Consider the following 23,921-nt stretch of genomic DNA (forward strand, 5'->3'; position numbering starts at 1 on the left):
AAATTGCCTGAAGGCAGAAAATAATGGCAACTGAAGGGCTCACCTCATTTGTTGCCCTTTCCTCAGGGATCATGGTCCTGCACGGCCTGTGGTCTGATGTCTGGAAATAGTCGTTCTATGTATTTTGTGCAGTGTTCTAGTGTTTACCATGCGAGGTTAAGTCTAGTGCTTGTCACTGTATCACGAATGATAGTGGAAGTTGTTGTCACCTTATTTTATGTGTCTCATAATCAACATGTGATTGATTATGGGAGAAGTGTTTATAGGGGAATTGAAAATATCTTTCATATATTTTCATGAAGATAGAGTCTTCTGTCATCTTAGTTTAAGTCTTTGGGGAAATATTTCCTTTTCTATATTAGGTGCTACAGATATAGCAGCGTACAAACTTAGAAAAATTCCTGCCCTAAGGTGGCTTACATTGGGACAAAGACAATAAATAAGTATAGAATATTAGATAGTGATAGGCGCCATGGAGAAAGAGAGAAGTAGATAGAGAATTAGGAGAATGACTGACAATTTAAGTAGCTGAGCAGGGAAGGACTGGTTGATAAAGTGACATTTACCCAGAGACCCAGAGTGATATCTGTGGATGTCTGAGAGAAGAGCATTAAAATCAGAGAAATTAGTAAGTGGAAGGGATGCAGAGGATGCCTGGAACTGGCCAGGAACAGCAAGAAGTTCCATGAGGCTGGAGCAGGTGAGCAAGGGGAAGAGCAGTAGGAGATGAGGTCAAAGACATAAGGGGAGGCCAGAATGGTATATGATTGTAATACATTGTAACCACTGTGGCTTTTATTAAAGTAAAATGGATGGCAATCAGAAGATTGTAAGCCAAAGAGTAACACGATCTCATTTCTGTTTTAACAGTATCACTCAGTGCTTTGTTGAGCACAGGCTGAAGAAGGACAAAGGCAGACACAGGGAATTCAGATAGCAGCCTACGAGAGCGTGGATGGGCCCTGGGATCAGGGGTATTGCTCCGGAGTTAGTGAGAAGTGGTTGAATTTGAGCGTCTATATTTTAGCTTTTTATTATGGAAAATATAAACAAAGGAAAAGATAGGGAATGGCCTAATGATCTCCTATGTGCCCACTTTCATAGTTGTCAACTCATGTTTAATCTTGTTTTATCTATACCTCCAGCCACTTTCTGCCCCTCCCTTCCTCCTACTGGATTATTTTTAAGCAAATTAAGGACATTTGAAGAAAGAGACAACAGGGGAATGAATGAAAGAGAAAAGGCAAAGATGACTGTCTTTTCACCCCTGAGTTTTTGCCCTTGAGCATCTCAAACTGGTGTTGCCCTCATTGACAGAGATGGAGAAGTCTGTAGGAGGGACCATTGGTGGGGTGGAGAGTCTTTTGGGGGAGAAAATTTGGAACTGAGTTTGGGACATGAAAATTTGAGATGTTTAATAGAAGTCCAATTGGCAATGTTGAGTAGGCTGTTGGTTATATGAACCTGAAGTCAAGAAAATAAGCCTGAGTAGGAAATGTAAATTTTGGGGTTGTCAACAAGTGCATGATATATAAAGTTAGGAGACTGGAGGGGTGTCTGGGTGGCTCAGTTGGTTAAATATCTGCCTTTGCCTCAGGTCATGATCCCAGGGTCCTGGGATTAAACCCCGTGTTGGGCTCCCTGCTCACTGGGAAGCCTGCTTCTCCCTTTGCCACTCCTTCTGCTTGTGCTCACTCTCTCTCCCTGTCAAATAAAAAAATAAAATCTTTAAAGTTAAGAGTTTGGATAATATTGCCAAAGGGATGAGTACAGATTAAGGAGATGATGTCCAGGACCTAGGCTCTTGGATCCTCCAATGGGACAAGGTTAGAGGAGGAGAAATCACCCAAGGAAGACTGAAAACGTGTGAATAATGAGGTCAGAGGGAAATAAAAAAAGGATGATATCCAGGAAGCCAAAGGGGAAAAAAGTGCTGATGGCTTTAAGAGAAGACTAGAGAAAGGAGCAGTGGATTTAGCAACAATGAAACAAAATCATTCAGGTTAAGAGGAGTGTCCCGAGCAAAAGCCTAATAGAAACAGCTTCCAGAATGGAGAGACTGGATTACAGCCAGTATAGACCACTTTATTGGAGGAGTTGATCTGTAAAAGGAAGAGCTATGTGGGGGTAGAGGGAGGGGTCAAGAGAAGGAGAAATAATAGCATGTTTATAGACTGATGGCAAAGATTCATTCAGTAGAAGACACAAATTGGTGGTGAGGAGTGAGAACCGCAGGGGCGACATCCTTGAGGGTGTGGGATCCTGGCATTGCCTTTGCTGGGGTGAAACCCTAGATGGTTCGTCCGGCGACAGTCGTCAGCAGGAAGGTCGAGGAAGTACTTGGGTACCGGTGTGGGAGATGGGTAAATGGAACAGTAGGAGCTTGTGGAAGTTCTCTTTTCTGATGGAAACAGGAAGCAAAGCCACGGCTGAATGAGGAGTAAGTATGAAATCATTGTTTAGGAAGGTGGGGATGAGAGAAATAGAACAGTTGCTGGGCAGCAATTAGGTTCTTTTCGAGGTGAATGCCAGTGGGCCTTGCCTTGTTTATCTTATAATTATTTTTTAGAAAGATTTTTATTTATTTATTGAGAGAAAGAATGGTAGAGAGCACGAGAGGGAGGAGGGCCCGAGGGAGAAGCAGACTCCCCGCCGAGCAGGGAGCCCGATGCGGGACTCGATCCTGGGACTCCAGGATCATGACCTGAGCTGAAGGCAGTCGCTTAACCGACTGAACCACCAGGCGCCCAATAATTATTTTTAACCAGACTTTATGTATGGGTTTCTTTACAGTAATTTTTGCTTAAAACTTAAGTCCTTTCTAGGTTTATAACTTTATACTTTGTAGCTATATCATTTCACTCAAGAACGTTTTCTTCTGTCATAACTGAGTTTTTTCCTTCTGTTCCAATCATTCTGGCTTTTTTTTTTTTTTACCCTGCACTTTTATTGATTTATGTGCTCCCTTTCCTCTAAACCACTCATTTCCACTCTTACATTTTCTTTTCATTGTTCTTTCTTTCACTTTCCTGATGACGTTTTCAGATTTAATTCTCTATACCAGTGTTTCCAAAGCCTGCCTGATTGTCAAAATCACTTGTGGGTATTTTTAAACATGCAGATTCAGGGACAAAAGCCATGGAAGATTCTGATTCAGTAGGTCTGGGTTGGGGCCTAGTAATCTGTGTGTTGAAAAGGCTTCCTGGGTAATTCTGATAATCATCTGGGATTAGTGACCACAGCTCTCCAACACCAATGACACTGGCCAGTTCGTAATTCCAAAATGGATTGCAATTCCCCTGTTCCCTTCTGGGTTCCCTATAGTCTGTCCACAGCTTAAATGTGTGTCTGTATGTGTATGTTGCCTTCTCTTCAGAATGATTTTTAGATCTCAGCTAATTTCCCTTAATCCATATATTTTATTTTAATCTGCACATCTCCCCTTCCCCCACAAGAGCTCCCTGCTCTTCTTTCAAAGATCAACTTTTATTACACGCTGTCAAGGATAAAAGCAGATGTTCCCTGAAGTTTTTTTCCTACAATAAATAACTTTTTGAGGTATATGCTTTGCCTGACTCTAAAGGATGATGTTCCATTCACCTTAGCTGTAGTGCTTTTTTTTGGTAAATCTTAAGGTTAATTTTGTTTACTGTTTATCTTTTAATGTGGAGAGTTTAGTTATATACTGGTATTTGCCAACAGAGGGTGGGTATCCCTCTCAAGTATAAAGGCCCAGAATAGTTGATCTCGCCCAATCCAGTATTTTGTTCTTTTCCTATGAGATTTCTAGGAGACTTGATTTTTTTAATTATGAGATGCACATATGAAAGGATATATAAAATAATTTTTAAAGTTCAAATCATTATCAGGGGAACACGGAAGAAGCTACCTGGCCTCATTTCCATGCTGTAAGTAAAGGGACCACCCAGGATGCCACTGCCTGTGTCCTTCCCTTTCCTGCGTGCTATGATTGAGAAGCAAGATGATCCCAGTTAATGGAGAAAGAATAGTAGTTGGGATCAGAGAACAGAGAGAAGGTTGGATTCTTGTTTTGCCACCTCAAAAAATAGTACCCGAAAAGTAGAATTTCTATTCCATTTATTCTGGTTGTTGTAGATACTGCATCTCAAAACTAATGGTACATTGTGTCTACCTGTTTATGCCAATTTCTTGGTGAAGTATTGCAAGCATGTTGTTAATCCAGATTAATGTGCACTGAATTCAGTTAGAAATTCGGCTTTGATGCTTGCAAATGACCAAATGACTGACGATAATCCTTGCTCTTAATACTTGTTTTGAAACAGAAACTCTGTTTCCAATACAATTAATCTCTTGCATCTTCTCTTTCCCTACGCATTTATAGTATTTGTAAAAAATACGAAGGGGGTGCGGAAGCAGCACTGCCATATTGGAGGCTTGTATTCACTGATACATACAGAGTTTTCCATGCCACCATGGAAAATCAAGCTAATAAAAGAAAAACATAGTTTGAGGATAAAAGCAGCATCTTGGACATCCAACCAATAATATATACAGATCTTTTAGCAGCAGAGAGAGCATAAATCATGTCTCTAAGGGGGGGGGGAACCCACTTTCTGTAGAAAAACCTACTAATAAGTTCACATAGTAACTAGACTTTTTTTTAATTCTAAAGTTTAAAATTTTTATCAGACTTTGGTTTTATTCCAAACAATATGAATCCGTTAAGAAAAGGAAAATTACCTCTTACACATAATTGTAAATGTCAGGTTAAAATAAAGATCTCCAAGATATGCTTGTAAAATACATTTTAATTAAGCCTCTAATTATGTATTTATATTTCCTCTTGCATGTTTTTCATTTTGGTAACATAGAAACAAAAGATCACAGAAATCAATTTCAGAACTATTTTAGCTACCATGGACCTTTATGGAGGCCACTGTGAAAACGAAGAATTTATTTCCAATAGTACTTGTCATAAATCATGCACGCTTCAGTGGAAGGGGCTGAAGGGAGACCGTACGTGCCACACTGGCTTGACAAGAGAACAGGACATGAGTTCGAGTTTAACATGTTTAGATACTTAGAACAGAAGACCCCAGATCCTAAATTCAGTGTTGTCTTGTTGTTGTTTGTTTTTGTTTCTTTGAGGAAGAGTTCTTCTCAGATGCCTTAGGGAGAATCCTAATGCATGGAAGAGAGGAGAGCAGGGCTGCTCTGATTGGAGCAGATCTTGGGACCTTCAGCTGTCCATCTTCCAAATGGCCCTTCTGTAAGGGGCACCACCTCCTGGGAGGCCTCTGGCTTACTGGAATCCTGCAAAAAGTCTCAATTTAGTTGAAATTCATGATTTTGCAAATGCACCCAGGCATACAGCTAATTAATGGATGGGTTGGGCCCAGAATGCATGTCTTCTGATTCCTATTTTCTACTGCACAAAATTGCCTATTTGCAGTTCCTGAAATTAGTTCCAGATCTAGAAATCTCTTCCTTTGAACTAAATAATGAACATTCTTTGATATTTAAATTAACTGACGCCAGAGAGAGCTACCATACAAAATATATTTGTGAACTATAGACCTTCCGAATACAGGCTAATTTTTGGAAGTAGATTCTGGTTTTCTGTTGTCTGTAATTATGAACTTAGAGATAGGTGGTGCTTCTCAAAATTTCCTTCAGTAGGCAACGTTGAAAATATTTAGTCATAACAATAGTGACCAGCTTCCAGCACAAACTAGTGGGTGTGGCTGTCCCCACCCCCCACCCTCACCCCACACCTGTCAATTGTCTTCCTTCAGTGCTTCTCTGCCCTACCTTTGAAGCACTAGGATCCTTCAGGCTGCAGGATATGCCCCTGAACTGAGATTCCCAGTGTCAGATGGAACCTCCAGTGCTTCTTCTCAAGGTCAGAAGCCCATACCCTTCCTAATGGGAAAATCTCATGTTTCTCCCACACCCCCGTCGCTTCTATGTGCCCCATCTGGTAAAGAGTCTCTCTTTTGCATATTCCCTCCAGCCAAGAAGATTGTACTGAGCTTTACTTCCTGAGCTAGCTTTTTAAAAGATAGGCATTTTTATATGAATATAAAAAATTGTATTTGGTATGCTCTTACAAATCATACCCCTGATTCTGAGGGTGTAGGCATGTGGAGTGTCGTGACACCTGGTTGATCGTCACTGAACTAGATACCCATCTTTTGCTTAATTTTTTTTCTTGGCTTTTAAAATGTTTAATTCTGACAAAACTAAACCTGTCAAGGTTTTTTATTATTTAAAATATGAAATTCAAAATTCCCTGTGTGAGTTCACTGTGAAATCTGACATTATCAAGTTTACTGGTAAGATGTGTTATCTAGTCTCGATAACACATGTGTATAATTGTTTCACCGTTTTCTTTTCTTTCTACCCATTCATGAACACTGACTTTTAATCATTATTTACAACATTCTTCATCCAGTAATAGAATTTAGTTATGTGTTCATCACTAAGCAGCCTTGACTAATGTGATTCACTTTGTGAGGTTAGAAGATTGTGCCAGCAAAGTATGATTTTCTTATAAAGAGAGCTGGGAAGGGAACTAGGAGAGGGTATTGAGGTAATAAAAAGTGACATATTGGTGTCACTTCTGAGGTGGTATTTTTCTAAAATCACTTAGCCTTTCTATGTGTAAAGAGATACAGATTTTGTTTCAAACTTGAGTGTGCAAGAAATGTCTTGTTTTGTTTTCTGTAAATCAAATCAAGCCTGTTTCAAGTCCCATCCTGAGAGGTGGGAAATTCTCAGTCATCCCTGGGGTTTTCTACCCTCTTCCAGAAGGACCACATAAAGGGTCTCATGCAGAGAGAACAATCAGGAAAGACTTCCCTGGTTTCCAGTCCATTCCAATTACCAGGATGACTGTCCCATCCACCACGGTCCCTTGTGGCAGGATGCTTTGTAGCACTTTTGGGGACAGGAATCTTGCCTGGTGAGGGACTCCCTGGGCCTGGGATCCTGCTTCTCTGGATGCTCCAGCTGCTCCCTCCTCAGGTGCAGCCATCCTGCAGAGGGGCCACTGGGGAAAAAAGATGCAGGTCTCCATCTCTTGGGAAACCCACAGCCTTTGGTCCCTTTCCAAAGTCTTGGATAATCTCCTTCTTCCCGTGGCTCTTGCCACTTCTGCTTCTCTTTTACCTGATAAAGGTCTAGAGTTTATCTCTGTCCTCAACTCATAGCATCATGCCCTCTTTAAAATAAAACCTTGGAAGAGAAGTTGTCTTCAGGAGACTAGCAACAAAGCCTTCCCTGAGCTTAGGGAACACAAAGGCTTTTCTCTCTTCCTTCAATCAGGAGTAGGGAAATAAAAGGAGACCAAAATTCAAATGAGTATCACAATAGAGTCTCCTGTATGATATCTAACACTTATAATACTCAACATGATGATATTAGAATAACAGGAAAGTTCTTTATTCCTTTAAGTGTTTTTGGAAAGTTTAAAAAATACCTTTGTCATTCGCTGATTTTGTGTTGTCATACAAATATTTGATACCAATATTACCATTATCCATAGAGTTAACCCTTCAAAGGAACAATGTCAGCCCCACTTCATTTCCTTTTCTCAGTTCTAGTCTTGAAGCAGGTGAAGGAGAGAGGCCTGCAGTCTTTCTCCATGCTGTGGAGAGGAGCAGCAGAGATTGGTTCCATAGGTAGAACGGTGGTTTCTTCTGTGTATTCCTAGGGGATGTGAAATTGCACAAGGCAGACAAGATGCAGGAGAGCAAGTGAGACCAAGTGTGCAGGGATCCAGGGACCTCCATGCCCATTTCAATCATACTAGTTGTGCTTTTTCACTTCCTTTATGTATTTAATGTAAAATTTTGTTTTCATGATGGATTCCATTGTTGTAAAAATTGGAAATCCTTGAAGGATATATGCATCTATATACCTACAACATTTGAAACTCCCCAGTATATGGAGTTAAAGATCCTCCTTTTTTGATAGTATAATTCGATGGTATAGAAATGAAACTTCCCCTTAAAATACTCTCTTGCTTAATTAATTACCACTTACATGTGAAAATCCCCAAATGATAGGTCAAGGTTAGGGGATAGTATGATTTATTTAGACTCTCAGTTCCTTTTCTGGTTAATAGGACATCCATTGTAGATAGTTGTTGACATAAGTCTTGCTGCTCGTTATACTATAACTGTGGGTTCTTATCAATTCCATCACCCACCTGCTCACTATACAGAACAGTACAGTTCATAGAAAGCATTAAGGACTAGCCTAAATACTGAATCGTGTCTCAACCAGGATTTTAAAAATTAATTCTTTGATATGATTTTATGGTTATACTAATCATCATACATTTATATCTAACGATTGGGTCTTTATATTAAACAAATTACTCAACTTCATTAAATTATGATGCAGGAGATTTTAGAATTCATTTCAGACAACAATGATTTTTAATTTTTAAATGGTTAGCTTTATTTTATGCCTAGCCAAATAACATGTTTGCTAGAACATTCATTAGACTTAAAGATTCCATTAGACAAGTTTAAATATTCATATTAAATGTTTTGTAGTGACATTTATTTTATAATGCTAAGTGTTTACTTTTTAAAAACATAGTTGAGTAAAACTTTCAGTGTCAGACATTTTTAGGAACATATTCTGTTGTAGCTTTCAGAACAGGAAGTTCCTTTTAACTTACTCTGCTACTAATATTCTAATACATAGACTTAGGAATATCTAGTGTTTGTTGTGCAATATAAGCATTAAAATTTTTATTGCTCTTCTTTTAGTATCGAATACTAAAATTTGAATATTCAAGTTTAGAGATGGTTTTCTCATTAGAAAAGTTTGTGCGGTCAATGCGAGAGCTAGGACTTCCGACTTTGCTCAGCCAGGACATCCTACAAAAAAAAAATAAATAAAAATTAGCATATAACGTGTATATGGGCTGGCTAAAATGATCCTACCCCAGGTCCCAATGGGAGTTTACTGTAACTTTTGCATCTACTGTGAAATAAAATTTTGTTACATTGTATACATCATGTATATATCAGAGTATCAGAGAGTTTAATACATAATTAAATATGGACAAAGAAAAGCTAATAGCAAATTAAGCACAATAAACTGATGATTTCATATTGGGGTTATTTCCCCCCTCTTAAGACATCCAAAGCCATTATAAGCTAGCTCTCATATGTAAAAGGATTATATTTTTACAAAAAGATAATAATAACAACTCATCATTGTTTTTTCTCATTATCCAGCACATGATAGATCACACACACACACATATTTGTACAGACTGAAAGAAAAAAATGAAAAAAAAGTATAAAGAATGTGGTTTTCCACAAACATTAAAATGAAATTAGATGAACATTTTCTCATCTATTCAAAAAAACCGTTTCTTACTACATATATTATCAAAGTGACTACATTAAAGGGACAAGTTAAATGCTCTGAAACTATTTTTCTGCTTCTGTAGTGCATTGGTTTTTCTTTATTAGCAAAATATGTGGGTCTAATTTATGCCTTTGGGTACTTTATCTGAGATGTTTCCTATACAATTCAGGCTTATTTTAATATTGTTGACATTTGAGGGTGCCTGGGTGGCTCAGTTGGTTAAGCAACTGCCTTCGGCTCAGGTCATGATCCTGGAGTCCTGGGATCGAGTCCCGCATCGGGCTCCCTGCTCAGCAAGGAGTCTGCTTCTCCCTCTGACCTTCTTCCTTCTCATTCTCTCTCTCTACCATTCTCTCTCTCTCAATAAATAAATAAAAATCTTTAATAAAAAAAAATATTGTTGACATTTGAGATATTACTGTTGAAGACTTTTCCACACTTTTTCTACCTATTAACAATTAGTTGCAACGGATGACAGATTAAGTGGGACTACAGGTAAACAACGTGAGGCAGTTTTATACAAGTGATGACGGCTACCCAGCTGTTGCTGTAGAAATAGTCGGCGAGTTTGCTCAATCCCCAGAATTCTTTCAAGTTGCGAAGCTAGTTCCATACTCAGCTGTGTAATATAGTAAGTAACAATCTCATATAACCTTGAATTACAAATATTTTCTAGGCTAAAGTCGTCTAATTAGCTGAAGTTTACTCTTACTTAGGCTAGAAAATTCCAGTGACTCAAATTGCCATTGTACTATTTAACCCTTTCTTTGGCTCTTATGACAGTTTGGGGTAAGGTAAAATTTCATGTTTCTCCTCCTTAGAAGCTAAGCCCAGTAACACATCTTACTTTCTTCAATTCAGTTAACATCTTAAAAGTTGAAATTGCATGTGTTGAACAAGAGAATTCCGTTATTATAAAAAGGGGCCAATGGCGTCAATTTTACCAGTCCTATCTCCTTGAAATCTTCTCTGAAACGGAGACCAGAAATAATAAAAGTGAAACTGTATTGAGCCCTGTTTGCTCAGCATTGTGCTGAGCTCTTTACATAGACTCTTAACTCTGGTCCACACATTAACCCTGTACATTATAGTCCATAGAGAGCAGAAGAGTTACATAATTTGCTGAGGGCAGTACCAGTGGTGGGGGTGACAAATGGTCAGATTCTGTAGATGTGTTTTGAAGGTATAATCAATAGATTTGCTGACAGATTGGACATGGTGTGAGGAAAAGAGGACTGAAGGATGACACCAGGGTTATTGGTGAAAAACTACTTGGTTGTGGTCGTGATTCACTGAAGTGAAGAGACTGTAAGAAGAGCAGAGTGGTGGGGTGGGGAAGAGATCAGAAGTTCAGTTTTTGAATGTTGACTGACGTAACCAGTAGACATCTAAGTGAGATATTGTACAGGCAGTTGGATCTTTGGCTGGAGGAGATAAAGTCAGAATTTGTCTGCAGGCGGCCAGTACTGAAAGTCATAAGATTGGATGGCATCGCCAAGAAAATGAATATAGAAAAGGGAAGAGTTCTGAGGATTGTACTTTAGGTGAGACCACCACAAAGTTCAGAGCCCAGGAAGCAGAGGAAGAACCAGCAAGGAAAAGCAGCAGCATCCGGAAAAGTTGCAAGGGCATCCTGTCTTAGGAGTCAAGTGCAGCCCTCCAGGAGCAAGGAGGGATCAACAGGGTCCCTGCAGCTGGCAGGTCAAGTAAGGTGAGGACTGAGAATTAACCATTGCATTGGCAACATGCTAGTCACTGATGACCTTGCTAAGAACAGTTTTGGTGGCGTGAAAGCTGTATTTAAATGGGCTCAAGAGAGAATGCGAGGAGAGCAATTGGAACCAGTGAATCTTGGACCAGTACTAATGGCTCCATGAGGTGGCAATGACTAATCCACCTAGGATGGTAACTTAATGTATTTAGCTAGTTGAGAACCTGACTACCTACTTGTAGCTGGTCTTCAACACCATTAAGAACTTCATCAGCCAGAAGTATGGCCAAGGAGAAATCTATGCCCACTGGTAGGGGCAGAATGGTTGTGCTGTTTGGGGATTCAGCTGTCTTTACACTGTGTGTAAAGTGGAGGGCCACTTTGTTCCATGGCTCCAAGCATGGAACCCCTGTTGCTAGGAACCATCCTGCCTGACCTGCCTACTTACCTAGGAGTGTTCTGGTCACCTGTCACTTTGCAAGCCCTAAGACTTCACTCATGTGCTGCTCCTGCAGTCAGCACTTTATAGGTGTGGCTCAGGTCTGGAGATGGCAGATCTAGGAGTTCTAGCTAAAGTGCTTTAATTTCACCTCTTTGTTTCACGAAGAGTATTAAGAACCACCTAATCCAACAGTACCTGTTAATTCATTTCGATTCAATAAATATTTAAGTAGCACTGTATGCAAAGCAGATCCTTGATACTGGAATGTGTACACAGATATCTAAAAGGAGGTTTCTTCCCTCGGTAACTCACAATCTAATGGAAGAGTTTGGAGAATGATAAAAATAACTATAATTCAGAATGTGATGAGCAATGTGATTTTACTATAAAGGGAAAGGAATTGGATGGGGTTAATTTCTAGACAAGGTACTCAGGGACATCTTTGTGATAGCAGTGGCATTGAAGCTAAGTTTTAAATACTAGGGAAATTTCCAAATGTTGGAATAGGAATGCCAATTTAAGCATGGCAGGAAACCAAGAAGCATTAGGGAAAAAATTGATAATGTTAAAAATGTAAAACTTTTGAATGATTAAAAAATGTCTTAAGCAAAGCCAAAACAAACAGCAAACTGGAAAACTTATTTGCAGGTTTCTTACTATACAAAGAACACTTAAAAATCAATACATAAAAGATAGCCATCTAATAAAAAAAATGGTCAAAGAACATAAACAGATGAAAGGGAAAGAAATATAAATGGCCAGTAAATATGTGCAAATATTCTCACTCTTACTCATAATTTTAAAAATACAAATCAAGCAAGAATGAGACACCATCTGTTACTTAGGGAATGGCAAATATTTGAAAATTTGATAATATCTAATAGTGACAGTTAAGGTGTGGGAAAAGGCACTTTTCTGGATTGTTGATGGAAATGCAAAGTTGTACAGTCTTTCAAAAGGGCAATTTGGTACCACTTATCAAATTTTTAAATGTCCATGACTTACAGTCTTGCTGTCATAGAGAGGGGAGTCTGGAATACAGACTCTGCGATGGAGACTAGCTCCTAGGGATGCTCTCAGGCTTAAGAACTGTGGGAGGTAAGGAAAGTAGACAGGATTGGAATGGGGAAGAAGTTGGGTGAGATGCAGTTTCATTGAAACCGACACATGAGGAACTCTGAAGCTGGGAAGACCCTTCAGCATTGTCCCAATTTACAGTGAGAGGGCAGGGTCTTTATATCTCCCCCCACCACCCCATGAGCCAGTCATTAGAGAAGAGATGCCCAGAGAAGGAGATGTGACAGTGTGGTGACTTCCTTCTGCTGAGGCAACTCCTAAAGTGGGCTGATGCCTGGGGGCCACCTTCCACCAGCACTCCCAGCATCTGGAGAATAAGTCCTTCAGTCCTGAAAGGGAGTCTGAGTGGCACATCTCAGTACTATTGCACATATTCTCACAAGTGGGCTGAGGGAATGGATTGAAGATGCAAGACAAAGAAATAGTAATTGGTGGGACAAGGCTCCAGGGCAGGTTGGAAGAATCAGGATCATTAAGTAGACTCATTAGGTTTAGAAATGAAGACACATCTTCTCTGTACAGAAGAGAAGGAGTTAAAAAAATGAGAGCAACTTGGATGTGAAGAGGTATTGGCATAAGATAGCCTCCATTTTCTTAATAAAGTAAGAGGTACGGTAATTTACTAAGAATTAAGGGAGGTAAGGTAGGGTTAGAGGAATTAGAGTGAAAAGGTGTTAATAATTGCTATGGAAGTTCTTGATAATGAGCAGGGAGAGCAGTTGAGGGTGACCAGATGGCCAGAAGCAGCATACACGCCTGCCTGCCTGCCTGCACTGCACTGTGCTTTCTTAGACACCTGTCCTACAAGCATAGTGGGACCAGTGGGGCCAAGGATCAGTGCTTGGGCCAAAGACTTCTCCACAGGGACATCCATCCCATCTTAGGGGCAGAGTTAACAATTCAATCAGATGTTTCCTAGAGTGAACAATGGAAGGCAGGACTCCCCATCCCCCAATCTGGAATGGACTTCTCTTTAGCCAGAGGCAGAGCTACAGTCTTAGGTTTACTAGAGGGAGGTGAATAAACCATTTCATGGGGCAGCCTCCAATTTTGGTATCTTTGTATCTCTTCTCTTGGACTGGGCAGATCCTCTAGGGAAGGTGTGTCCAATGTCCCGCCTAGAGTCTATCAGGGAAGAAGGGTAAGGCCTCAATATTCACTGTGTAACTTTAACTGAACACCTGTTTTCAGCTGTGCCTAGGAGACCTTCTCTAGAGCATGAAACTCCTTCCACCTAGGTGGGCAGGGAAGCTACTCCGAAGTGTAGGGGTGAGAGAGATAGCTTATTAAACAAATCTTAAATCCTTGTATTTGACCCCACCTTTCTGCCCCCTTCCAGTGGCCTGAGCCTTGGGGGGGTTTCCACTGTGTTAAAAAGGCCATTTCTTTGCTTCCCCCACTGGACCCTTACCATTCAGGTCAGCGTGACCACTGGCTCTTCTGCTTTCTAATTTCCAAAGTTTTGTTGCCCTGTCTTTCAGAGTTTTGTAGCTTTCTCTCCCATTCTTTGTTCTTGTGGGTGTTTAAACCTTTTAAAAAATCAATTTTACTCATACTTAAGTGGGGTTTAGGTGGGAGCAGAAGTAAATGCATATGTTCCAAATGTAACATCTTTAACTGAAAATATGGCTTTATCCTTTATATTTAAATCTTCATCTGGAATTATGTGATTGCATGATATGAAAAAGAGGTCTTAAGTTTTAATGCATAGACATTTTCCCCAGAACAACTATAATCATAGATTGAATCTGTGTATATGCCTGAATATTTTTCTAGACATTCTGTTTAACTCCATTGATACCTTTGGTTAATCCCTAAACCAGCATCAAACTATATTAATTAGAATATATATTAATGCTCAGCAATCCCTACACTTTCCCACCCCGTAACCTAATAATTCTAATTGTCCTTGTTTATCCAGAGGTCTACTAGATTTTAGCATAATTTTGTCTAATACCTTCAAATCCTCTTTTAAATCTTAAAATAATTCAGAAAGAACTGGCATTCTAACATTTAATCTTGTCATCAAGAGTAACAATTTTCCCTGCTTTTGTTCAAGTCTTTATGTTCCTCATCAAAATTTTGATTCAGGTCCTATTTCCTGATAATACTTAAATATGTTCTATTTTTCTTGCTATTTTGAACAAGATGCTTTTTAATGGTCATGTTTCTAAATGGGTACCTAGGGAAACTAGTGATGTCTTCATTGTAATCAGATGCCTTACTGAAGTTCCTTAGTAGAATAGGTTTCTTTCCTTTGGGGTTCCTAGGTAAACCACCCTATGTAGTTCTCCAGGATTTGTTCTGTTAATCCATTTTTATCACCTTGGTTGGATAATTGCAAATTACTCTTTACTGTAGGCTATCAAGCCACATTTCAGCTATTTCCGTGCCTTCGAGAGAATTGCCTTAGTATGTAAAGAAAGAATCATGAACAGTGTTCACCCAACAAGGGGGCCAGCATACATGGCTCAGGCTCCAGGATATTTTGTCTGTTAGGTTAGTAGACTCAATAAATACTGAATGGATGGTTGGATGGATGAGTGAATTACATTTGCTTGAGCGACACTGAAGTCTAATATTTCTGCTGTAAATTTCAGTCGCTTTGTGTGTGTATATCTTTCAGGTATTTTAAATATGATCCACTGATAGGCTAAAAAAAAAAACAAAAAATAAGGTTCAACAAATAAAAATGGAAGGATAAGATGTAAAGTGGAAAATTCTATTAACAGGAGTCGTTCCTTGATCGTGTTCTCCCTTCGCTCTAATATATTTTAAATGCTCTTTGTAGAGTTTTTGAAAATGAAACTAATTTCTATAGTGTTTAATTATTTTACCAAAATCATGTTGTCCTTAACAATAAAGTAATGAGGAAATTTCATTATAGATGCATCTCTTACATGTTTGAATAGGATTATACATAGTTGTAAGAATAATTTTTGTGTAGAATGGCAAAAGACAATGATCTTCCTTGTATGTTAAGTATTCTTCACGCCATCTTTGCATAAAAGAAAATGAATAAAACACGGTGCTGATAAATGTTAGATGATGGAGGAAAAATTTATTCATTTAATAAATTAACTGCGTTGTGTTTTTCCATTCCTGCTCAGGCAGGCACCAACTATGGGTCCCCTCAGGGTTTCCACGGCACGCTGATCCTTCGGTGCAGATGGCACACATTTAGCTCTCAAGTATAGTAAACGCCACACATTTATGGCCTCAGCAGCCAGCAAAGAGGCCAGCTGTGGCCTTCTAAAATGCACGCAGGTTTCTACCCTCCTAGAGAGCCTTTGCTGACTGCCCCTATCTAAAAAGGACCCTGCCCCCCACTATGGTGTGCATCATGGGAATGATCACATTCCGTAATTGCTATGTTTATGTAATGCTTGATGTGTTCACTACGTGCCTCCTCCACATTAGAATGCAAATTCTAAGAAGGCAGAGTAGGAGTCTGACTCACTATTGCCTCCCCAAAATCTCGCATGATGCCTGATGACAGTGGACACTCAATAAATACGATACATGCTGAATGAATCCTGCCTGCCTTCTTCTGGTCTGTAGCTTCCGTGCATGAGGAAAGTGGGCATTTCTAGGGTGCTCCATAGTCCACACACACGAGGAAGCCCTGGGCACAACCTTTTAACTCTGATTTTATCTCACATGAAACAAAACACTCCCATTTTTTACACACTTTGAAAGGTAGACAAAGAGTTGCTCTTATTACAGAAAAATGAAAAAATTCATGGCAGTCCCTATGAAATAACATGAGTAATGACTATATTCATCCTCCTAGAGGAAGCTGGAGGTCTGTGGGTCTGACCTAATAACCTGGATGTAAGCATGTGAACCAAGTTTATTTGTGGAATCTGTTCACCTATTTTTGCCAGCCCCTAAATGTTACTACAATTCTTGTCATTTTAAGTTTACTCATTATATAAGAAAGCATGGTAACCGACTTCACCCAGAATGCAGAATGTCTATTAGGACAGCCCCGGAGGGCCAAGTCCATCCTGCAAACCCAGTCACATGACCTGCCGCCATTTAAGTTCAGAGCACAGTTGGTTGTATATCCTCAGATATACAAAAGTCTTTAGACATTGTTCTTAGTATTCCAAAGATGTACAAACACCTGCTGTCGTAGTTGTAGTCAAGATTTTTAAGCTTTTTAAAAAGAAGAGTCCTTTCTCCCAACATAATCTTGCATGAAAGCCTGATTCTTGGAGAAGTGAAGTGCTTCTCTGAAGCAAGGGAATGGTTGGGGGTGAGGTGCAGAACCTCCCCCTCAGGCCTCTCTGTTTCCCAGCTCTACCTGGAGCACCTCTGGGGAAACTCAAGGGCTCTGAAGAGCCCAGTGTAAAAATTGCCCTATTAACCTATCACTGACAGGGATATAGGGAGTGGAATGGATAGAGAATCCATCCTAAGTACAAGGAGAAATCAACATAGGACTGTCTCTTCTATTACTCAAGTCATTTAGTGTTTCCTACAAAATGTAGTAAGCTCCTGTCGTGATAAGAAAAATTGCATTTAACTAATATCGTTCTTGAAAAAAAGAGGTAGAATTAAAGCACTAGAAAGCCAACACTATTAATAATTCATACCAGGTCTATTTCCTGGGTCTGAAGTGGGGCAGAATAATCCTTTTGGATATCTCTGCAGCACTGGTGTAAAATGTAGACCCTAGCAAGAAAGCAGGCAGTAAGAAGAGACAGCAATGAATCAAACGCAAATGTGGTACATGCTGGAAAATATTGAGTTGTCTGCCCATTTCAAGCTTTTAAACTAGCATTAATAATGGAAGGAGAGTACGTAATATTGTTGCTATTCTCCTTTCTTAAGCATGTTTCTTATTCAGGTACATGTGAACAAAAAATACCATAGACTTCATTATTGATACAAGTTTTTAATGGTATTTTACTATACAGTTGACCCTTGAACATGAATTTGAACTGCACAGGTCCACTTATATGAGGATTTTGTATAGCACAGTATTGTAAATGTATTTTAATAAAACTTCTAGCTTATATTAAGAATATGGTATATAATCAAGGGCACCTGGGTGGCTCAGTCAGTTAAGCGGTTGCCTTCAGCTGAGGTCATGATTAGGGGAGTGGGGGTGTCCTGGAATTGAGCCTGCAAGGGGCTCCCTGCTGAGCAGGGGAGTCTGCTTCTCCCTCTGCCCCTCCCCCAGCTCATGCTCTCTCACACTCTCTCTCTCTCAAATAAAATCTTAAAAATATATAGTATATAATCTAACATACAAAATATGTGTTAATCAACTCTTCCTGTAATCAGTAAGTCTTCCTTCTGGTCAATAGGGGGGATTAGGGACGCCTGGGTGGCTCAGTTGGTTAAGCGACTGCCTTCGGCTCAGGTCATGATCCTGGAGTCCCGGGATCGAGTCCCGCATCAGGTTCCCTACTCAGCAGGGAGTCTGCTTCTCCCTCTGACCCTCTTCCCTCTCATGCTCTCTGTCTCTCATTCTCTCTCTCTCAAATAAATAAATAAAAATCTTTAAAAAAATAGTGGGGATTAGTTTTGGGGGAGTCCAAAGTCATACGTGGATTTCCAACTGTGTAGAGGGTTGGCACCCCTAACCCCCCCAGCATTGTTTAAGTATCAACTGTAATGTTGAAAATTTCTGTCATCTGTAGCCCATGAACAGAGAAGAGTTCGGCGATTTTCAAGGGAATCCCAGCACTTCCATAATTAACCTGAACCCAGATTACTTCTCTTTAAAAGGGGGTTAACCCTTACCTTACTGAGTTACTGAATGATTTAAAGAGAATGTATAGAAATTGCCCGGTGCAACATCCCATACACAGTAAGCCCTTAATAGCAGTTATTACTGTGTAATTGTTCTGTCTTTGCCAAGGATGGTGGAGAGACTCTTAAGCAAGCTCTGTGATGGTCAAAGTCACATACTTCTAGTGCAATTCCACTAGTAAAACCTGTTGGAGTTACTGCTCTGCTGCAGGGGGAAAGGGCATGTCATTCCAGAGTCTGGAATTGCTGCCCAGGATTCTGAAAACCAGACAACTGGATCAAAGGGCCTGGGAGCAGGAGAGGAAGAAGAAGTGAGGGCATGACTGAAGCCTTGGGCTTCGCTGTCAGACCACCATCGTCGGGTCAGCCAAGTGACAGATACCCTCTCCTTTCTGTTTTATGGAGAGGAAAGACAGAGTGGCACAGTGGTATGGAGGTGGACTTTGGGATCAATTCTGCTTGAGTGCAAATCAGCTACCACTTCCCCACTGGTCATGAGGGGCAAGTTTCTTCAACTCTCAGTGCCTCCATTTGTAAAAGGGAGAGTATCTTGCCTGCCTCCGAGTTGTTACTGAAGATGAAATGGGGTAAAATGCAGAAACTAGTATACACTCCATTTTTAGCTATTGTATCAGGGTGCTGTAGCAGGTCAGAAAACCACCTTAGCTCTTTTAGAAGGGAATTAGGTCCTTACAGAAATCACTAGGCAGGCTGGAAGAACATATTTAGATCGGGCCTGTTGAAGCAACCCTGTAGAATTGGTTGTTAAAGAGTAAAATGTTAAAACTGAGATTCTCCGCAAATGTAAAACAACTTGTGTCAAAGATTTCTATTCAATGCATTCATTAATGACAGAACATCTTCCAGGTTCTATCTGGTTCAAAAGAAAATTTAGAGACTCATACACATGTAGACCTAGGTGTATATATACATACATACAAGCAGGGATGCTGAAATCTGGCTAATAGAGGTGAACTTGGTTGAAATTCTATAGGGCAGGACTGTCCAACAGCTGTAATATGAGCATCTTCTAGGAGCCATATAAGAGTAAAAAAGGTGAAATTCATTTTGACAATAGTTTTTTAGTTCAATATATCCAAGATGTTATTTCAATATATGATCCATACAAATGATTAATGAATAAAGCGAGCTATTTTACATATTTTATATTGAGACTTTGAATTCTGGCATGTATTTTACACTTACAACATATCTCAATTCAAACTTGCCACTGCCACACTGTGAGTGCTCAATAATCACATATGACTAGGGGCCCCCATATTAATGTAGTTTTACAGCAATGAAAAGAAAATGTTTGGGATTACATTTTCTTTAGGGCAAAAGTCAATTCTCTATCTACCAGAAAAAAAGTAGTTTGCTTTGCTATGAACAAGAAGTATTTGCATTTCTTTAGTTTACTACAAGTAAATTTCTACCTCAGAGTTGTAAAATAGCCTAGTTAGTAGAAAATCAAAGGTACATATCTGTATAGAATCAGAAAATTCCTGAAAGCTACCCCATGACAATACCCAGAACTTCCCTGAAAGACACCCCCCAATCTCCACTGCTAAGTCTTGGACAATTTTTTGTGTGACAAGCCCATGGGGGGAACTGCTGCAAATCAGGAGGCTGTCACCAAAATCACTGCATTAATGAACACGCTGCCCTAACTGCACTCCAGGCATCAGGAAGTCCCACCAGGATGGCTGGCTCCAGAGCCATGTGATATCTGCTAGATCCTCACACCAGCTAAATGGATGACTCGGGCACCTCTGCCGCTTCTCGTTCCACCTAGATCAGTTTCAGGTTCAAATTTCACATGAGGACCTCTGATGGATGAAACCTCCATCACCTTTGAGGCTCTAGCTGCAAGGGAGTCAGAGAAAAATGGTTCCTAGCTCTCGTCTGCAGTCAAGGAAAGGCACCAGAAGGAGTGTGGAACCGTGATTGAGCAAGGCAACCATGTCCACCACTGCTATTATTCAGTTAACAAGAACTGGATGAACTTACTCTAAGGGATACAGAGATGAGAAGTTTTGTTTTGTTTTGTTTTGGTTTCTAATCTGTATGATAGCAACACTGTTGTGGGCTCTCTCGGATCTGGAGTTCTTCTCAGCACTAGAACAGAATTCCAAGGAACACCAACATTGAAGAATCAGGTGGAAAAGGAGAAGAAGGCAGAGGACAAGTCGAAGGAATGACCAGAGAACAGGGAGATATCCACAAAGTGTGGTGTTAAAGAAAACCCAGGCCACGGAATATTTTAAGAAGGAGAGAGAAGTCAACTTCCAGATGCTGCTGAGACCTAAATAAAATCTGAGCTGAAAAATGCTTCGGGGACCTTAGCAGGATCAGCCTCAGTGACGTGGTGGGGGTGGAAGCCAGATTAAAATGGCTTTAGGACTGAGGGGGAAGTGAAGCAATGCAGACAGCAAGAATAGATCAATCTTTTGAGCTGTCTGACTTTGAGGGAGAGGAGAGACACAGAGGAGCTTTATACATCTTTAAGGTTTTGTTCTTGGCAAGCAAGCCTGCCTCGATTCTGAATTCAATGCCTTCCAATATTTATGAGCGCTTTGTCTCAGAAGAACAATATTTGAGGAGGATTGTTTTAATAACACACAGTCTAGGGCGTTTTCTATTCCAGATATGTTAAAATCTACTCCTACGTGAAGCCAAATGAAAAGCGAGTTGGCCAGACGCCCCTGCATTTTCACCCCCTCACCCTGACCTCTCCACTTCCCCAGCCCAAAAAAATGCTCACAAGCAAACTGAGTGTTTGGGATGCTGCCATTAGCTGATAGTGGGCCTGCTAGATAGTTTAGAGCCAAACTGTGACCCACACAGAGCAGAGGTCAGTATTTTATACTTTGGTTTTTTTTTAAGCCTTGTTCCTGGCCCCATTTTATGTCCCCACCCTTGTTTTCTGTCCTTTTTCACTTTTCAGTGTATGCTCTCTAGTTAAAGTTTTACATTTTCTGACCAATCACTTTAAATCATGTGGGAACCAAGTGAGGTATAAACGCATAAAACTGAGGGTTTTTTTTTTCTTGCTGATACTGTTTAAAGGAGGGTAGAGATTTATTTATGGAGTTTTGCTTTACCATCTACTTTACTAGATACTTTTCCATTAAAGCAAGGCATGCAACATTCTGAGGTCCTAAAGATCTGTATCTTTATGGGCGCCTGGGTGGCTCAGTTGGTTAAGCGACTGCCTTCGGCTCAGGTCATGATCCTGGAGTCCCGGGATCGAGTCCCACATCGGGCTCCCTGCTCAGCAGGGAGTCTGCTTCTGCCTCTGACCCTCTTCCCTCTCATGCTTTCTATCTCTCATTCTCTCTCTCTCTCAAATAAATAAAATCTTAAAAAAAAAAATCTGTATCTTTAGGGCAATGGTCTCAGTAGCTGGCTGCCAATCTGTCAATGGCCCTGAACTTAGGGACTAAGAGCTCTCAGCCTTGGCCCTGGGGCAAGGGCAGCTTGGAGCTGGGGGGCTCCCCTGATCAAGAGGGGCTGGGTAGGGCAGAGACCTTGAGCGTGGTGCTGGGTGAGAGCCCCATGCAGCGCTTTCCTGGGGCTGCTGTGGAGGAGCATCGTCTCCCCCAGACCAGGCCAGTGCTGGTCTAGGGGAAGTCTCACGGGGAGGTGTATGCACAGGCTTTAAAGACAATTCATGAAGCATCTCCCTGACAGTCAGTGAAAATAATTTGTGCAGAATTCAGTCTAAAGAATAGTTCAAAGGAGAATGGAGAGCCAGGCAATAACACAAGAGCCACTGGAAAAACAAGAAATTTGATCAGGTGGAAAATGAGAAACAAAAACATTAAAGGGAAGAAGACTGTCCAGGTGTCTTTTAAGGGAATCACCTGTGACCCAGGGCCTATCACACTACGTTGTTAACCCTAAAGTTGGGCGCTTTCAGAATGCCTTTAAATATTCGCCAAGGAGTCAAAATACTGAAACTTTTCTTTATTGCGATGTTTCATAATTAGGGAAATGGCTTATCTTTTGAAACTCTCAGGGTTAAAAAAAAATCTTTTTAGATTCTCATTTTCCCCTAGAAAGGTATTTATTCTTTTTTTTTTAAAAGATTTTATTTATTTATTTGAGGAAGAGAGAATGAGAGATAGCACGAGAGGGAAGAGGGTCAGAGGGAGAAGCAGACTCCCTGCTGAGCAGGGAGCCCGATGCGGGACTCGATCCCGGGACTCCAGGATCATGACCTGAGCCGAAGGCAGTCGCTTAACCAACTGAGCCACCCAGGCGCCCGAAAGGTATTTATTCTTTAAATCCAAGTGACTCAGTTTATAGGGAGGCTAACAATAGGATGTAAGAACATCACTAAAGTGTCTCACTTCATAAGTGGCCACCCACGAGTGGTACTTGGGTATTATACTCTGAGTATTTTTCAGCACTAATGTATTCAATGCACATAAATTTCAATCTGTATTAAGAGATTCAGAAAGTAGCCATTTCCTCTCAAAAGGTTTTCCTTTTTGTATTCATAAAAATATATGCCAGTTGATTTCCTCCTTTTACAAAAATAAAGAACAAAACAGAAAGTGAAGGAAAAAAATACATATCCTCCTAACATAAATTTTTTTTGGAGATAGTAAAAAACAGTTATTGCTAAATCCCAATGAACACTTTGGCCTAAAATTTAAAAACTAAAATTGTGTGTATTGTTGTCACCTTAGTAACAAAAAATTTAAATAGTGTGTGCTTGCTAAATTACTTTAAATGGTTTTATTTTTCATAAAAAAATCTTATGAATAGCTTGATGAATCTTAGGCAACTTGAATATATTGATAATGTCCTTTTATTGGTCTATCTAGTGGGAAGTGAAAAGGGCAAAGAAGAACAGATTATAGGCGGAGAGGGGGAAGGGAGGAGAAGATTTAATGGAAGACGCTGAGAGGTAATGATCCCTCTCTAAAGTAAAATTCTTCATCATTTTACTATTGCATTCTAAGATGTGCTCAGTTTCTCTGACACCATAATAAAATGATCAAAGAATGTCTACTCACCAGGATCAAAATGCAATTTAATTAATTATATCTCCCTCTTCTGAAACGAAAGCTTCTTAGAGAGTAGATGGCTGTCATATTTAGCTGTCCAAATGACTTTTAGATAAAGCCACTCAAACTGGGCATATAAACCCAAACTCACCAGAGTGATATGCTTACATTTAAAGAGAATTAAAAATCTGAGGTTTCAGAAGTTACAATCACAAAGCTCAAGTGAGAAGATAGGTCCCGCTGTGGAAGAAAGTGGCCTCCCAGATATTGGGTCTAGAAAGTGCTCTTTGGGCCTGGCAATCATCCAGATGAGGAGTAATGTTTGGAAGCTTCTTCTAATTAGACACTCTTTCCTGCAACAGTGAAACTTGGATCAAAGAAAGAAAGAAATTAGCTAGCAACTTCCTCTAGAATCCTATGAGGCATCATTACCTTGGTGGAGACGCCAACAGTCTTCAGTGGTCTAGGAAATTGATCCTAAAAGCTTTCTCTGAAATGATCAGGTTTAGAGGCACAAATAAATGCTAACCAA

The 23,921-nt window shown here is 40.1% G+C and overlaps 1 protein-coding gene across 3 annotated transcripts in view; it reads right to left on the bottom strand.

Moving 5' to 3' along the window:
* Positions 1–8,541: 8,541 nt before the first annotated feature.
* Positions 8,542–23,921, bottom strand: part of ACYP2 (acylphosphatase 2) — a 162,096-nt gene continuing 146,716 nt past the window's right edge. For all 3 annotated transcript variants that reach the window (XM_028104077.2, XM_088026536.1, XM_088026537.1), the window contains one exon: positions 8,542–8,876. In XM_028104077.2, the coding sequence (XP_027959878.2) occupies positions 8,762–8,876 (115 nt within the window). In that variant the 3' untranslated portion in view covers positions 8,542–8,761. The remainder of the gene's footprint in view (positions 8,877–23,921) is intronic.

The sequence above is a fragment of the Eumetopias jubatus genome, unplaced genomic scaffold (assembly GCF_037043125.1).
Source record: "Eumetopias jubatus isolate StellerSeaLion01/CBP00866 unplaced genomic scaffold, mEumJub1_p1.0 scaffold_9, whole genome shotgun sequence".
NCBI lineage: Eukaryota > Metazoa > Chordata > Mammalia > Carnivora > Otariidae > Eumetopias > Eumetopias jubatus.